The following is a 17,607-nucleotide window of genomic DNA, read 5'->3' on the forward strand; positions in this document are numbered from 1 at the left end:
GGGGGAGGCCCAGCAATCCGTGTTTTAACAAGTCCTCTAAGGGGTTCCGAAGCTCTTCAAGTCCCCACAACCACCACACTCAGGAGGGAAAAGAGAGACCACCGCGAGGAGGGGCGGCCGCAGTCGGAGGGCAGAACTTCCTTCTGAACCCTCTGCCTGGACCTGCTCCCTGAGGGCAGCGCACGGCGCCAGCCAGCCAGCAGCGCAGGGCAACGTCGCCGCGCCGCGGACTTGGCCTGCGCGGACTCGCCCGGCCAGCGAGAACGCCGGGCGTGGACCGCTCTCCAGCCCCAGGCCCCGCCACCCAGGGCCCAGCTCCCAGCAGCGGGCTTCGACTTCCGGCGCCAGAGGCGGGGGTCGCGGGGGAAGGGACTTGGGCGGACGTGTCCACCTTCCTCGACACCGGCGGGGGGGGATACTCGTCCTTCCAAGCCCTCCGTGAGCTGAGAGGCCGGATGGCGCGGGGAGTGGGAGAAAGGCAGGCAAGTCTAGGATGAGTGGCCGAGAAACTGGGGCCCAAAGAGGGAATGGGAAGCCTTGAAAATCCCCCTCCGTCCCTTTTCCCCCTTCCCCACCCCGAACCCCAGGAGTGGAAGGGGCCGAGGCTCCAGGCTGCGAGCGGGGAGGGCCCAGAGAAGAAATCTCGCGAGAGGAGGCCGGCGGGGCGGGGTGACACCTCTCCCCTTCTCCTCCTCCTCGCGTTAGTTCCGGTCGCAGAGGAGACACCGCCGCAGTTGCCGCCACCTCGGGCTTTTCTGGCTCTCTTCTCTTCGCCTTAAATTCGGTGAGGCGCGACGCCCGCTCGCCCCGGCCCGAGGGCGCGGCCCGTCGTCACCGGGCAGAGGGCGAGGGCGGCGGCAGGCCCGGGCGGCCGGGCTCGGGTGGGCCCGGGCGGAGGCCCGCATGAGGCCGGGCCGCCTCGGCGCCTGGACTCGAGGGCCGGGCCGCCTGAGCGGGGAGGCCGGGGCAGGGGCCGGGCGGGCCGTGGCCGGTGGGCGCCGGGGGCGGGACGGAGGCGGCCCGGCCGCGCTGCCGGCCTGGGTAACAAAGCGGCCGCCGCCTCTGTTGGGTGATGTACGCGTGGGGGGTTCCGGCGGGCGGGGCGGGCAGCCGCCACCACCGCCGCGCCGCCGCCTCCGCCGCTCCTTTCGCTGAGGGCGGGCGGATGTACGGGGCGGCGGGGCCCCCGGCGCGGAGCGCCTCGGCGCCTGTGGTCCGCTCGTCGCGGCGGCCGCCGGCCAGCGGGTCGGTGGAGAAGCGGAGCGGCCCCGACGGCGCCTCGCCGCGGCCGAGGGGTCCTGGGCGAGGGCGGGAGGCACTTGCCCGCGGAGGAGGCCGCCGCCTCGGGGCGCGACCCGAGGGCGGGGAGGAGGGGGGCGCCTTTGGCCGGCGCCTTAGCGGCGCGCGCGGCCCGGCTCCCTCCCGGAGGTGCTGGTCGTCTGCGCGGCCGCCGCTGGGGCGGAGAAATAGTGGAGGAGGCGGGCGGATTTAAAGAGGAACGGCCCAGACAACTCTGCTTGTGCCGGGCGACTTGCGCCGGTCACTGTCGCGCTGTAAAGCCACTTAGAAGTGTACTGTGGACGTCTCTGGAGGGTCTTGTGAGGGAGAAATGCAGGGTCTGAAGCTCCATTTGATTCGCGCGAAGGTGGTGGCTCTGCGCGCCCGCCCCGACTTCTGTGCGGCGGGCCGGCTCGATGGTTTGGTTTTGAAGGGAGTGCTATGGCGCTGATATTTTTAAGACCTTGTTTTTATTTTCATAGGGTGTCTTTTATGAATAATCAAAAGCAGCAAAAGCCAACGCTATCAGGCCAGCGTTTTAAAACCAGAAAAAGAGGTAAATGTTTATGTTTTCGTACCCTCTCTCCAAGTCTCCAGAGCGCCTTGTGGATCTCGGTTCCGCTGGCGGGCGGTTGCCGAGTACTCACACCTCAGGGGAAGGGCCACAAAGGAACTTGCCATTTCAGATGGACCCTTAGATTTTCTGCCGCTTTTCCAGACTTGTAGTTTTTTAGTATCAACACATATCTGTAAACAGGTTTGTGGATGGTCTTTTTACTGTGATGATAAAGTACTTTTTAAAAAGCACGGGCTTCACCTTCACTGGCTAAATTTCATTTAAGCAAACTTTTGCTTGAGGGGAAAGGTTAATTACAGGAGAGTTCCTAATGTAATCACTAATTTCACCCGAACTTTGAAGGTTCGTGAGAAAAAGACGACTTTCCTTATGGAAGTTAATTATGGAACAGAGTTCACATTGTAATGTCTTTTGAAATTAAGTGTTTCCCACAGATTAATGAGAAAAGTAGTAGAATTAACTACTTCTCTATGTGCGGGGACTTAGAGAAATGTTGAAGAAGGCGCTGCACTAGTCATACGCAGTTAAATGAGATGTAGTTTCACATATATTTTGTATTGAGCTTAATATTTTCTGAAAAACAACTTTTCAATGTTACTGCTCAAAAGCACATTTTGACCTTATTTTCCAGAAGATTTTGAGGAAATACAGAGCTGGGGCAGCTACTGGTTATAGACTCTTTTTCTACCCTGAGTAGCAGGCACTTTGGGATAAGATTCTGCTGTCTTTTGTAATCTCACCATAGCCTGTCCCCTTGCAGTGAGGAGACCCAAGAGTGACTTGACTAGTGTGTGCAGATTCGTCTAGATTTAAGCCAGCAGATCTTCTCAAGAGGAGGAACAGAAGTTAGAAACCAGAGCGATTCAGCAGTAGTGGGGGGAAGTCTGGATTGTCTTGAGTATGTGGATTACTGGTATTGCCTTTGAGTAAACACGGTATCGCGTAATTTTGTTAATTGCTGTTAGCATCAGGAAGAGATGTCACTTCCCCATTCCAGATTGAAGTCACTCGGGCCTTCTGGTTCTGGATGATTAGGTCCTGGGTAGGGTGAACAGCCATCCCAATTGGCCTGGGACTGAAGAGAGTTCCCAGGACATAGAGCTTTCATTGTTAAAACCAAGAAAATCCTGGACAAACAGGGAGGAGTTGGTCACCCTAGTGCTGTGCGAAAATTAAAACAGCATGTAACCTACGTAGAGAAATCAAACCCCATCATGCTGTGTGTGATAGCAACTCAGTAAAGACTAGGTACTTAGCCAGGGCACTGTTCTCAGTGCTTTCTATTTTATTTGTATCACTTAATACTCACAGCAACTTTATGAGATAGATATTGCTTTTAATCACTGTTTTACAGTAGGGAAATTCAGGCATGAAGAATGAGGCTAGTTGCTCAAATTCAGACAGTTTAGGAAGTGGCGATCAGGATTTGGATCAGGCAGCCTGATGCCAGAGCCCTTGGTCTTAATTACTACGCAGTATAGTCTTGATTACGTAATCCTCTGACCTTTGATTTCTCTTTTGAATTATGGGAACAAAAAGATCTACCTCACAAGGTTGTTATAAGGATTAATTAAAGCAAGGCGTCTATTACAGATACTGCCAAATATTGGATATGCAGTAAATGTACTTTCTAAAGATTACCTTAATAAGTGCCAAGTGTGTGATTAAAAAAAAAAAAAACCACAGAGGGGCCAGCCTGGTGGTGCAGTGGTTAAGTTCACATGCTCTGCTTTGGTGGCCCAGGGTTCCTGGGTCCAGATCCTGGGCGTGGACCTACACACTGCTCATCAAGCCATGCTGTGCTGGTGTCCCACATAGAAAATAGAGGAAGATGGTCACAGATATTAGCTCAGGCCCAGTCTTCCTCAAGCAAAAAAGAGGAAGACTGGCAACAGAGCTCAGGGCCAATCTTCCTCACCCCCCCCCACCCCCAAAAAAACAACAAACCCATAGATCAGCTGGCCCCGTGGTGTAATGGTTAAGTTTGGTGTGCAGCAGCCCAGGTTTGCAGGTTCAGATCCTGGGTGCAGACCTACACCACTCGTCCACCATCTGTGGTGGTGACCCACATACAAAAACGAGGAAGATTGGCCACAGATTTTAGCTCAGGGCAGTCTTCCTCAGAAAACAACAACAACATAAAGAAAAGAATCAAGAGCTTTCAGTGTTTGGATAAAATTTCAGTTGGGAATAAAATTTACCTGAGGTTCAGAGGATGTCTTAAATTCCAGGAAAGTGCAGAGGCAACAGGAGGGCATTCCAGGTAGAAATTGTCTCCTGGCAGTAGGAACACAGCAGCTCAGTTAGCTCACTTATGAGACTTCCATGAAAAAATAGTGGGAGGAAAGCCACACAATCCTTGTGACTAGGCAGTCCTGCCTTGCCCTTGGCAGAGGGGAAACTTCCAAAGGATGCGTGTTTAGTCTCCTGTTGTGTTTGCTTGTGTTGCAGGTCTTGAGTAATCTAGCTTGTCTTTGTTTTTTCCAGCTGTTGAAATAAATGAAATTGTGATGAATTTGGTTAACTTACTTGGTAGTTAAAGCTTCATAAGGTGGTGGTTTTGTGGCAATTTGGTGAGCCTTTTAAAACTAAATGCTTTGGGGTTTTCCTCCCAGATGAAAAAGAGAGGTTTGACCCTACTCAGTTTCAAGACTGTATTATTCAAGGTTTAACTGAGACTGGTACTGATTTGGAAGCAGTAGCAAAGTTTCTTGATGCTTCTGGAGCAAAACTTGATTACCGCCGATATGCAGAAACACTCTTTGACATTCTGGTGGCCGGCGGAATGCTGGGTAAGTGTCTGGGTTTTGTGGGAAGTGTGATATATGGAGATTATAGAGAATCCAGAATATGAACTCTCTGACAAACTTGTCAAATTGGGGTGGCTTTATTTTTGTGTTTTTTACCACCTTCGGATTTTCCATGTTATTCTAGTAACTTAACAGATTGCCTTGCTTTGCTTAGCTTTATATTTGTAATCTATTAGAAAACCATAACATTTGGGGGTGACTTTTCTTTCTGATACCTAAGTCTCTACAATATCATCAATCAGAGATTTTTCCAACCTGTGTTCGAACACTCCCAGTTAATGAAGAAACCCCTACCTGTTGTTGTCTTTTATGAAATACTTCTGTATACCTGAAAACTCTAGTCCTGCGCTCTTCAACATATTAGCCGCTAGCCACATGTGGCTGTCAGTCACTAAGAATGTGGCTAGTCCTAATTGAGATGTGCTGTAAATGTAAAATACACTTTGGGTTTTAAAGACTTAATATAAAAAAAGAATGTAAGACATCTCAATAATATTTTGAATACTGAAATGTTAAAATCATAGTATTTCTGATGTGTTGGGTTAAAGTATGTTAAAATTAATTTCACCCTTTATTTTTAATATGGCTACTAGAAGATTTGAAATTACATTGTGTGGCTCACATTATATTTCTGTTGCACAGTGCTGTTCTGCTTCCACTCTTAGCAACTTAGCATATCTTAACAGAATGTGCTACTTAGTTATAGATCTTTAAATGATGATGGTTATATAATATCCATAGCTCTTTACAGTATTTCAGAAGTTTTCACAGCGATAGTGTATTGACCCTCACAGCCAACCTGGTAGAATCAGAGCTGCATTTGTATACATGCAGAATGGAGGCTTAGAAAGGCTTCAGTGATTTGCATGCAAACAATTGCTCAGTAGTGGAACCAGGAACTTCCGTTCCTACATTCTAATGCCTAGTCAAATGAGTGTTTCTTTCATTCTGTTACCAGTTTGTAGTAAGAAATGTGAAAGATACCTGTTTTCTACTTATAGTACTGCTATCAATAAGCCTATTTTTATTACTAAGGAAATTTTTTAAAAAATTTTCAGAGAATAGTAAGTAGAACAAACTTATGATGTTACCAACTTCAACAATTGTTAACAATCTTACTCTACGCCCCCACTGACTTTACCCCCCCCCCCAAATTTTAAAATATACCTCATATCATTTTGTCCATAAATGCTTACAAATGTATCTAAAAGATGAAGACTACAATTTGGGGGTTTTTATAGCCCAGCTTCTTTGGAAGCTTGAAGGGTTGTTTTCTGTATGGAAAGTTACACATCAAAAACAAGCTGTGAACATCTCCACTTGAGTGACAGATTTGGCGCTATTGAATAGTTAATGCAGTGAGTTTCATTGGGTTGCTAAAGTGAGTTATTTTCTTTATTCCTGTAAATTGTTTCACTTTATTCACACACATTGAACCAACTAGCCATGTGTTCCTCCTGAGAAATTGACTTTGCTTTCAAATCTTCTCTTAGAATTTTTATCACTTTATTTCATAATGAGAATCCTTATAGAAAGTGCGGTTGAAACAATTACTAACTGTAAATGAAAGTCACTGCAGATTTTTTGTAAATATACCTTAGCCCCAGGTGGTACACTGGCAGATGACATGATGCGTACAGATGTCTGTGTGTTCGCAGCACAGGAGGACCTAGAGACCATGCAAGCATTTGCTCAGGTGAGTGAAACTTTGCATAATTATTTCAGTTACTAACAGTTATCCATCTGATTCATGTTTAAGGAATAAGTGTACTTTTAAGAGGTTGCAGGTAGAAAAGAGAAGGAATTTGAACTGAAGGTTCAATATTGTTCAGTTTAATGTTCTCAGAATTCTGAGATACTGTTCTTGGTGCAATATGATGAATTGGAAACTTCAGGTGTGTTGAGGAAAACAAAGTAAAAAAAGATTGAATTAGCTCTCCTTTTCATATTTAACCCTCTGGGATTAACCCATTTTCAAGAGAAACATTAAATTGAAAAGGAAGATCAGTTCCCTGTTGTGATTTCCATCATTAAATTACTCTTTATATAACTTTGTGAAGGTGAACTAACATACAACTTTTTAAAGATTAGCTTATCGATCACAATCTCATTTGAAGGTTTCATCACAGTTATGTTTGTATTACTCTAAGCAAAGAATTCAAGTGCATCCAACCTAGAGAATGTTACCTATGTCATTAGGAAAGTGAAACTGTATTCTGGGATCTTAGGTTAATATCCTATAAATGGGTAAATGACTTGTATTTAAGCAGTAGTTCGTCCTTGCTTTAGTATTTGGCAATAAAAATCTGTTGCAGGGTGTCTATTAAAGTGCTGACAACATTGGTATATTATAGGGTTTGGGAGTCGACAGACTCTTCCCACGCTGGTGTAAATGGCTTGAAAACTGTTTTATCCAGTGGAAGGTTCACTTTGCTGTTCTAGAGATACTGTGGCAGAGACCTCAATGGCCCGGACCTAAATTTATTAGGAATCTGGCATTTGTACATAAGAAGTCTTTATTAAATTCCTTTACTATTCTTTATAGGTTTTTAACAAGTTAATCAGGCGCTACAAATACCTGGAGAAAGGGTTTGAAGATGAAGTTAAAAAGGTATGAGGAGCAGTTTGGTTTGTGGAAAACAAAAGTTGGGGTCAAAGAGGGCAATGCCAAGTCCTCATTCTGCCACAGATTTGAGATAATTTTGGATATTTAGGTAGGCTGTCTTTGAAATATGGCTTTGGGGTATATCATTTAATATAATTTGCTGTACAGTGTTTCTTAGCTCCTTGTCCAGACAAGTGGCAGAAGGCTAAGAATCAAAGTGGAGTTTGTTCAAAAGATAGAGGGTAGAGGATCAGGGCTAAACACATTGAGAAAAAGAAAGTTATTGTTTGCTATTTGAGTCTTGGTTATTCTACATATAGTGCATAGGAAATCTGGTAATGTTAATGGCAACATTTATCAAGTACCAGACACTGTTCTAATTATTAACTCATTTAATATTCACAAAAACCCTGTGAGGCAAGTTTTATTATCCACAGTTACATATGAGGAAATGAGGCACAGAGGTTAAGTAATTTGCCCAAGAGCACTCAGCTAGTGAATATTATAACTGAGATACAAGCTTGGATGGTTAGACCCCAGAGCCCCCACTTTTAACCAATGTAGTATGTTTTGCTACTACTCTTTATATAATACAGTTGCTCTTTTAACCCTTAACTATTTACTTTTATAGCTGCTGCTGTTCTTAAAAGGTTTTTCAGAGTCGGAGAGGAACAAGCTGGCTATGTTGACTGGTGTACTTCTGGCTAATGGAACACTTAATGCATCCATTCTTAATAGCCTTTATAATGAGAATTTGGTCAAAGAAGGTAATCAACCTTTAGTAAAGGATGGTCTCTAATTGGCTGAGGGTGGAGTAGAGAAGAGCATGAAAGATGATCTGATATTAAAGGGTATAGATTATGTAGATTTGACTTGTATAATAGTGTTCGTTTTTTTACTATTAAATTTAATAGGTTGATTCAAATTCACTAGACATTTAATGTATACCTTTGGCATCCAGGGTTAATGCCTTTCTTTAGGCATACAGCAAATATCCAGGGTCCAGACAAAATGTGATTATGAAGTAAAAAGAGAAATGCTGTGGAAACCCAGAAAGACATCAGTTCCAGTTGGGAGACTTGGGAACATCTTTAGTAGAGAAAGTGACATTGGGGAAAACGTCAAGCTGAAAAGGAAAATAAATTCCCTTTTCTAATTTCCATAGTTAATTTATTATGTAGAGTAAGAATTTTTTTTTTAAATTCTGACAACAAAGCCTGTCAAGAGTAAGAACTGTTACCCTCATTTTACACATTAGAAAACAGTTTAAGTAACTTGACTAAGAATATACAAGTAGTAAATGGTAGAAAAGAAAAATGGGAGTGAAATGGTAAGCAATGGCTGAGGGAAGTTTAGGGTTAAGAAAGAGAGTAATCCTGTGTGCTTGAGCTGTGGAGGGAGGAAGTGGGGAGATGTGGTTGAAATCCCGGAAGGTACTTCTGTTAAGTAAGCTCTTTCGTTCTCCAGGGGTTTCAGCAGCTTTTGCTGTGAAGCTCTTTAAATCCTGGATAAATGAAAAAGACATCAATGCAGTAGCTGCAAGTCTGCGGAAAGTCAGCATGGATAACAGACTGATGGTTTGTAACATTCTTCATTTTTCCTTGCCATTCTTGCCAATACTGGAGGAAAGTGTAATAAGAGAGCTTTCTCATTTTTAATCTGTGAAAGGAAGAAGAGTGTTTTTCTTAATCTGATTGAAAGACCATTTAACTAGATTAAATTCTCCTTTCAGGAACTTTTTCCTGCCAATAAACAAAGCGTGGAACACTTCACAAAGTATTTTACTGAGGCAGGCTTGAAAGAGCTTTCAGAATATGTTCGGAATCAGCAAACCATAGGAGCTCGTAAGGAACTCCAGAAAGAACTGCAGGAACAGATGTCCCGTGGTGATCCATTTAAGGATGTAAGATATTTTTGTTTAAACCATCTTTATATGACTGAGTTTCTGGCAAAGAAAATTTTTACTCATTTGGGAAACTTAAGTGTTTCATCAGAGTGTTTTTTAATTAGTAGCTGTAGAATGTTATGCTGGGACTTTGCCTCACTGTTTTTTATACTCAGTGACTTACTGGTGCCCAGAAATTATAACACTTGGGGATTTCATAGGGTGCAAGCCAGTGGACCGACCCTCCGTTTCCATCTCAATCCTCTCCTAGCTAGTTTGCCTATGTGTAAATAAGGTTTGAACTAGAGATCCATCCCTTCCCATTCTCAGAGTTCTCTGATCATAATGTAGTACACAGGTGGTCGTTGCCAGTTGCCTGAAAAGGTGTTCGTATGCTTTTGTAAAAGGTCTACGTTTGATGTGTGGAGTATGTACATATCAAAACTGATTTCTGTAACTAAGTTTGGATTCTTTTGCAGATAATTTTGTATGTCAAGGAGGAGATGAAAAAAAACAACATCCCAGAACCTGTTGTCATCGGAATAGTCTGGTCCAGTGTAATGAGCACAGTGGAATGGAACAAAAAAGAGGAGCTTGTAGCAGAGCAAGCCATCAAGCACTTGAAGGTATTAGAACTGTGCCTTGGCAAAACGTTCTTTTAAGTGGGGATAAGTGAACTGTCAGTATGCTTTTCTGAGAGGATTTATGACATCCTGTGGTTCCGAGGGATAACCCACCAGTAAGTAAACGGGTAGCTGGTTAACTATTGATGGTAACCTTTTAAAAAGTCTGACTTGGGCTTTCTTTGTTTCACAGATTAAAAACAAATACATGTTTAAAAGTAGCTTAAGCCTACAATTTGGTGTTTGCTTTTGAGGGAATATTGGAAAATACAAGCATTTTTTCTTTCTTTTTTCCTTCTTTTCTCTAAAATATTAACGTTGTATTGACAGTTATCTGAAATCCTTGGTGCAGTATTGCTTTTTTGACTTAGAGGCTTAGTAGATTTTTCTGCATTACTTTTTTCCCCCTCAATTTCCATTAAATAGAATATAATGTACAGTGGTTATACAAAATGAGTTCTGTTCTGAATTTTAGGAATACTGTAGTGGGTGGTCATTGCAATGAGTGACTGAAACTTTTCTCCCTTCCCTGTAAAAGCAATACAGCCCTCTACTTGCTGCCTTTACTACTCAAGGTCAGTCTGAGCTGACTCTGTTACTGAAGATTCAGGAGTACTGCTATGACAACATTCATTTCATGAAAGCCTTCCAGAAAATAGTGGTGCTCTTTTATAAAGGTAATTTGAATTTTGTGAATACATTTAATAAAAGTCCTAGAACACTCAAAATAATTGCAATGAGTAGTTGTCAGAATATCAGCCCCCTAAAATGTTTTACTGTGATCACAGGACTGAGTTGTCTCTGTTTTAATTGGGTGCTTTTTTGTGCATTGATATCAAAACATCTCTAAAGCCTAAGTTAAAACTTAATGCCTTGTGATGTAGCCTCAGACTTCACCTCCTGTATTCACCCTCTCTTCCCCAGCCACACTTGTCACACCTCTGTAGTCTTTGGCCTGTGAGAAGTTGACATCCCTTCAGCCTGCCCCACTACGCAATGTGGCTTGCACTTGTCTTTCGAGACCAGTTCACAGTGCTTCTGTAGAACTCCCTGTTTCAGTTATTGTTACCTTTTCTGTGGTCCCAATTTCAGAAAATTGATCCAAAGTGGTTAACAAACAAGGCCTCTGTTGGAAGAGAGCCCATTGCAGTATTTAATTTACTATCATTTGTGATAAAGGGTTTTTTTAATTCTGCATAAATCAAACCAGCCTTAATCCTAGTGAGTGTAGTTTGTGTGCACATGTGTAACTTCTGTCCCCTAGTTTTTGTGAATGATTTTATTGATTCCTGTATTCCACAGTTAGAGGTTACCCCCATCCTCAGCATTTTTTTAAGTATATGGTAGTGAACTCTTTAAGTGCCCATGCTTCAAGATTATCAATTTTTAGTTAGGTTTTTTGAAAGTATGTATACTGCCACTTACTTCCTCCCACTCAGATTCTTTAGAAACAAATCCTAGAAATCTTCATTTAATTCTTAATTTTTCCAGTATGGATCTGTAAAGTACATGGACATTTTTTCCTTTTTAATAAAATCATGGTACCATTTTCACAACTAAAAAAATTAACAAATTATCCATCAAATATCCTTGATCATTTATCACAAGGTTTCTCAGCCTTGGTACTACTGATATTTTGGGCCAGAGAACTCTTTTTGTAGTTGACTATCCTGTGCGTTGTAGAGTGGTTAACAGCATCCCTGACATCTGCCCAATAGATGCCAGTAGCACCTCTCCCCACTGTAACACCAAGAATGTCTCTAAACGTCAGACGGGGGAAATTTGCCTTCAGTTGAGAGAATCACTGGTTTAAGCAGTTTTTTTCCTAGCTGTAGGTTCAAACATTGGCAGTAAATTGATAAAAATTTCTTAATGTAGGGCTCTTCTTTCATCTTTTCTGTTTTTCTTTAAAAATTAATTTGTTGAGTAAACTAGTTAAGGGAGTGTTTTGAATACAGATTGATTTTGTAAGCAACGAAAATAATGATTGTTTTCACTTAACCTTTCAGTGGGCTCTTTTCTGCCATGTAGGTCTTTGTACCTTAGGTGAGTTCTAACTCTGCCTGAGTTAGAGAAGTAGATGCAAACTCCCTGAATGTAATGCCTGCTCTCTTCTTTATATATAGCTGAAGTCCTGAGTGAAGAGCCCATTCTGAAGTGGTATAAAGATGCACATGTTGCAAAGGGGAAAAGTGTCTTCCTTGAGCAAATGAAAAAGTTTGTAGAGTGGCTCAAAAATGCTGAAGAAGGTAAGTCTTTGCCTTTGTGCCGTTTGTTTGGTAAAGCCTGAGAACTGATTTTAATGTGGTCATAGAATGTGTCCACACATGCTGCCTTCTTTCGTTCAGATACCATTTTGTACCTGAAGTACAGATTTTTATTTATGACAGACCTGAAAATACTTATTTACTTTAAGGCAAGGGAGAACTAGAATTTAATTATTGAAGTATTTTGATGGCTCAGCCATAATCCTAAACATTCTTAGGAAGAAAATCAGAATTTTTGAGAATACCTAATAAATATTTATGAACTTTGAGAATTACAAATGAATACTTTTGAATATCCCCTTCATTTAAGTAGGACATTATTAATAAAATTCCTTAAGTATAATAAAATGCTTTCAAAGTTATAAGTGGAAACTTTTGCTTTCTGATGTTATAATGGTTGACTACGTTTTTCCCCTTTTCTAGAATCTGAGTCTGAAGCTGAAGAAGGTGACTGAATTTTGAAACTACACCCTCAGTAAAGCAAACAGGAGTTGTAGATAAAATGTCATGTCTCATGTGTCCTGGTTCTTACATCTTCCTACCTCCCTATATCAAGCATGATATAAGGGCTTTCATGGCAAATTTTATTTTAACTGTTTCTATGGTTACTGGAAATGTTGGGTTTAGTTTCTAAAACCATGTTTTAAGTAGCTACAGGAGCTATAGATTTGAATCTAATGTTGCATTAGTCTTTTCAGTTATCTTCTACCTCCTGTATTTTCTACTGTAATAATGTAATTTAAGGCCTTCCACAATGAACAGTTCACTTTATTCCCTGGGTTTTCTATATAAATAGTTTTCAAGATATGATTTGGTTAAAAATAATTTGTTATAAAAATTCTGTTTGCAAATTAAACTGTAAAAGTATCCAAAGTCTCAAAAACCAATGATTTGTGTGATAATTTGGTATGCCCAGAACCCTGCTCATCAATGAAAAATCTCATATACAGTAATTGAATTCATTAACGTGAATCTTGAATATTTGGACCATTGCTTGCATGTTAATATTTTGTTGCATTTTTAGCCCCAGATGTCCTTGAGCTCAATTGTTTGCTCTCTGATTTTCATTCCTTAGTGAAGCCATGGAGAACAAGCTTGAAAGTAGGTCTTTGGGAAATTGTATGTGGCAGAGGTGGTGGGAAAAAGAAAGTTGAGCTTTTTCCCATTGAGAAACTTCTGCATTCAGTTTGAATCTTTCTAGGCAAAACAAATGGGTATTCTTTTCATATAACCGTTTCAAATGTACATTAGGAAAGTCTTGTCATTTAAAGTATTTTACACTTGTCATACACTTAGACTGATAGGAAAGGACTCACGAAATAGTGTGAGTAAAGGAAATGACTGTACTAAACCCAGTAAATTGTTGAGAAAGTAAAGTGGTCAGCATGTTCTAATTGGGACTCTAAATATAACTCATACTTCCTATTGGCATGGAGTATTTGTTGTAAAGAATGAAGTGCAACGATAATGATATATTCCCACTTGGTCATACTGGATCAGCTTCATTCTCTTAACACATTCACTTAGAACACAAGCATCTGGCTGCTAACATAAACCTAGTTGCCCTTTTTTTAAATTGCCATGAGCCAAATATCTCTTCTATACGGTTGGCCCATTTATTTTAATGGCTGCATTTTCATTTCTATCTTTCTTTTCTTGCTGCTACCCATCGTATAGACGTAGTCGTTAGAAAACGAAACGTGGCCACACTTTTTGGTGGAAAGACTTCATGTTAAAAGTGAACATTTTGAAAGTTTCTTTGATGAGTGAAAGAAATTAGCTTGGAATAATGCCACTGAAGACTGAGTGGAAATTGCCCGTTTCAAAGGTGCCATTCTTGTGAGCGAAGAAATTGGTGTTTAAAAATTCATCTTGTGGGAATGATGTGTAATATAATTTGAAATAAAGGTATAGTATCCTTATGAAGAAGAGCATTATAACTGATATCATTGTGAATGGGGTGAAATTGTTAAATGAATAACTTTTGATAAAGTTTTCATGCACAGACAAAATGTATTCACTAGGTTTCTACATAGTGATCTGCTTTTACTTTGTAATTTGTAGTCCTCAAAAGACTTTTTTTAAAAAATAAAGTCCATCCTTACACTTAGGTTACATAGGTCAGTCTTCTTTTTTAATTTTTTATTCTTTGTAAATTCCATATTAATACCAAGTGGTAACTGTATGTTACACATTCAGATGTCTCTACTGTGTAATCATTAAATAATTGCTCTTTTCATCCTTATGACTCCCAAACTGTAAACACCTACACAGAATTCTGATGTAGTGGTAACTACATTAACATTTCTACAACCAAATCATTGCATGTTACTGCCGTACAAAGTCTACCCTGTATTATTATATACTGTGTATAGTGAAAGAGTGTGTAGTCTTCCAGAACTACATTATGATCTTTGTCTGATCATAGAGTTTTTTTTCTTCATAATGAGAAAGTAGTGTTTACTTACTACAATGTTATAGTAAATGGAAAAGTCACCTGTGACAGTACAGTATAAAGAAAGAGAATGCTCTAAAAAGACTTTGCAGATTTTCCTTTTGAATTTTAAGTGGTAATTATGAAACTCAGCTGCCAGTGCCAACCTATGGCCTCAAATATGTAATTCTTAATATGTTAAAATTGTACTTGTAATTATGATTGGATAAATGTTAATTGATTTTCCCCAACTTGCTGTCAGTTTCTAAGGATAAGTCTTCTCTTAGATGCCATAATTAAATGTGTGTATAGAGCTGATCATAAGTTTCTTAATCTTAATTATTCTGGGAGTATTGTCCTAGAGATATTTATTGTTGTGTTCTTATGAAAACTCCAAATATCAAAAATGCCACAGGATATTTTGACATAGCATAATGATGGTGGTGAGAGGAAATGCATGTGACTGAGAGATTTACTTCTAATTCAGTGTTTCTCAAAACTCTTCCTCGTTATCAACCCTCCCAAGAAGGCTTTTTAGACTTTTTATCTTTTTTTTTTTTTTGCAGGGGAAGATTCTCCCTAAGCTAACGTCTGTTACCAGTCTTCCTCCTTTTTTCTCCCTTTTCCCCCAAAAGCCCCAGTACATAGTTGTATTTAGTTGTAAGTTCTTCTGGTTCTTCTGTGTGAGCTGCCACCACAGCATGGCTACTGACAGACAAGTGTTGTGGTTGCATGCCCAGGTACCAAACGTGGGTCACCGAAGCGGAACATGCCAAGCTTTAACCACTAGGCCATCAGGGCTAGCTCATTCATAGACTTTTTTTTTAATAGCACCCCGATAAATTTTAATATCACAGATATGCTGTGTGTGTGTGTATACATATATATATATATATATACACATATATATATAGTATCTACATTATACGTGGAAAGAGTAAGGTTTTTTTTATTGGGGGCGATAGCACCCCTGTTGAGAATGCATGCCCTAATATATCTTTTTTTAAAGAGGAATGGACCTAGTGACAGACATTTGCATCAGCAGTCATATCTTCATGCATAATCTATAAAAATCAATTAAAAGCTTAGGTGAATGATTTATTTTAAAGTTGTTGGGTTTTGATAAATGGTGTTGAAATTTTACTGACAAATGTCTACTGTCATACTCAAGTAGGCTGCTTGGAGGAACTGACAGAACTATTGGTTGGCTTCAAATGTAACAGATGCCAAAGTTTTAGAGTACATTATTGCTTAGACTACTGAATTACCTTTGCAAAAATTTTCCTTGGATGCTATTTACAGGTGCCGTGTAAAATAGTTTAATGAGGATTTCTGTGAGAATTATGGTAGATTGCCTTGCTGTGATTTTTCATGTAAAGTATTAGTCCTCTAGTATTGCTATAAAGTATTTCTATTCACCAGCCTACTGAGGCCTGAAGGTTTAAAATATAACTATTAAGAAATAAAGTTTTTCAGTAGGCTTTATTTAAGTGGAATCTACAAGATAAGTGCTTTTAACTTCAAAATAATGAATTTATAATTGGCGTCTGTCTAAATACCTGAATCGCAGTGGGTTTGTACCTAAACACAATCTTACACATAATTGTATGGAACTTGGTGTGGGTTAGAAAGGCTTGCCAACTCTCCTCCCTTCGCCACTTTTCCCCCCTATTTAACTATGGGCAATTAGCAGCTTTATCAGTTCTAATCATTTTAATGCATTTATAATCCTTTTATCCTTATTCTAGGATTATAGTCGCACCTCTCAATGAATTGAAAAGAGGATGAGGATGTATTACAAATATACTTACTCACTGTCTGTTTAGTAACTCTTAATAAAGAACTGTAGTTAAAAGCGTGACTGCTTGTGGGGCCTCCTAGGGTACTCTGGAGGAGACAGGGATCAAAATCGGACGAATCCTTTGCTTTATAGACTTCATGCAGAGGGACCAATGTCTTGTTACGTATGATGTTATGTTGAGGATGTTGATGGTTGTATTCATGCAGGTTGGGAACAATGCATTAAATGTGTATAATGAATTTGGGGTGCTACCAAATTATCAAATATAATTGAGCTGCTCCATTTCAGGGAATTCCCAGTCAGTGTAACCATTTTAAAATATCTAAGGACAAAAATAGTTTAAACCATTTTCTAAAGCTGAAATCCCTGAAGGCTGTGCTTAAAAGTTGACTTAGAGGTAAACGTATTGGGGAAATAAGTGACCCATTTATAGACTGAAGCAGCCATTACTTCAAAGAGATGTTCTGCATTCTCTGGCATCTTAAGAATAAAGTATTTCCTCTGTAAATACACCTCATTTCCATTCTAGTTAGGAGTAATGGATCCCAGCATGGCACACAGTTGAAGAACGGAGAAAAGTGGGTAGCTGACAATCCAGATAGTTCTTGGTACTCTGAACAACCTCAAGTACAGCCATCCCAGCCAGTAATTACATTGCTGCATTTTTCTGTGTTTAACTGTGAAATTTGCTTCTTGTCTGTACCCTTGAAATTTAATAAAATTTCATGAGACTCCTTGTTAATGTAAAGAGAAAAGCAATGACTGTTGTATGATAATAACCTTTTAAGTGCTGGAGTTGGTTAAGGCTCAGTCCTTGGCCTGGTCCTTTCCATTTTGCCTCTGTTTTAAGGCCTGTGCCTCCAGAATTTCTTTTTTCTCCAGACCACTTTTGCTTTTCTTTCGTTTACATGTACTTCAATCTCATATCCCAACATGTACGTGTCCAAAAAATGTCAGTGTTTCGCTTCCACCCTCCAGAAAACTTCAGGTCCCTTGCCTTTCAGCCCTCACATGCAATGATCAAGTCCTGTCCATCCCAACTCCAAAATAAGTTCTCTCCACTGCCACCACCCTAATTCAGGCTGCCATCTTCCAACAGCTAAGGTAGTGTTTTTAAATGCAAGTGTAATTGAACAGTTCAAGACCTTTACCTTTGCTTGGAGGGCCCTGCATGATTCTTTAGCTTAATCTGCCTTTCCCTCTCCACTATATGCGCAGTATCCAGTAGTACTTAGGTAGTAAGGATTAAGTATTAGTTGAGTAAGTGAAGAAGTGAGAATAGGCACGTTGATACCATCTCCTGGATTAGTCAGAATACTGAAGTAGA

The 17,607-nt window shown here is 40.6% G+C and overlaps 1 protein-coding gene and 1 long non-coding RNA gene across 3 annotated transcripts in view; one reads left to right on the forward strand and one right to left on the reverse strand.

Moving 5' to 3' along the window:
• Window positions 1-14,797, forward strand: BZW1 (basic leucine zipper and W2 domains 1). 2 transcript variants are annotated; one of them, XM_023622337.2, is made up of 12 exons: window positions 1-784; window positions 1,761-1,834; window positions 4,471-4,647; window positions 6,267-6,361; window positions 7,211-7,276; window positions 7,902-8,037; window positions 8,738-8,847; window positions 9,003-9,173; window positions 9,635-9,781; window positions 10,317-10,455; window positions 11,905-12,027; window positions 12,469-14,797. In XM_023622337.2, exons 2-12 carry the CDS (start codon window positions 1,771-1,773, stop codon window positions 12,498-12,500), a joined length of 1,260 nt encoding a protein of 419 aa, XP_023478105.1. In that variant the 5' UTR covers window positions 1-784; window positions 1,761-1,770; the 3' UTR covers window positions 12,501-14,797. The 2 variants fall into 2 exon arrangements, with proteins under 2 accessions (XP_023478105.1, XP_023478104.2); XM_023622336.2 differs by lacking the exon at window positions 1-784 and adding an exon at window positions 1,070-1,245.
• The window catches only part of LOC111768795 (uncharacterized), a 14,849-nt gene continuing 794 nt past the window's right edge, over window positions 3,553-17,607 (reverse strand). The window contains exon 2 of the long non-coding RNA XR_002801353.2: window positions 3,553-4,342. This is a non-coding gene — a long non-coding RNA (uncharacterized lncRNA). The remainder of the gene's footprint in view (window positions 4,343-17,607) is intronic.

The sequence above is a fragment of the Equus caballus genome, chromosome 18, assembly GCF_041296265.1.
Source record: "Equus caballus isolate H_3958 breed thoroughbred chromosome 18, TB-T2T, whole genome shotgun sequence".
Classification (NCBI taxonomy): Eukaryota; Metazoa; Chordata; class Mammalia; order Perissodactyla; family Equidae; genus Equus; species Equus caballus.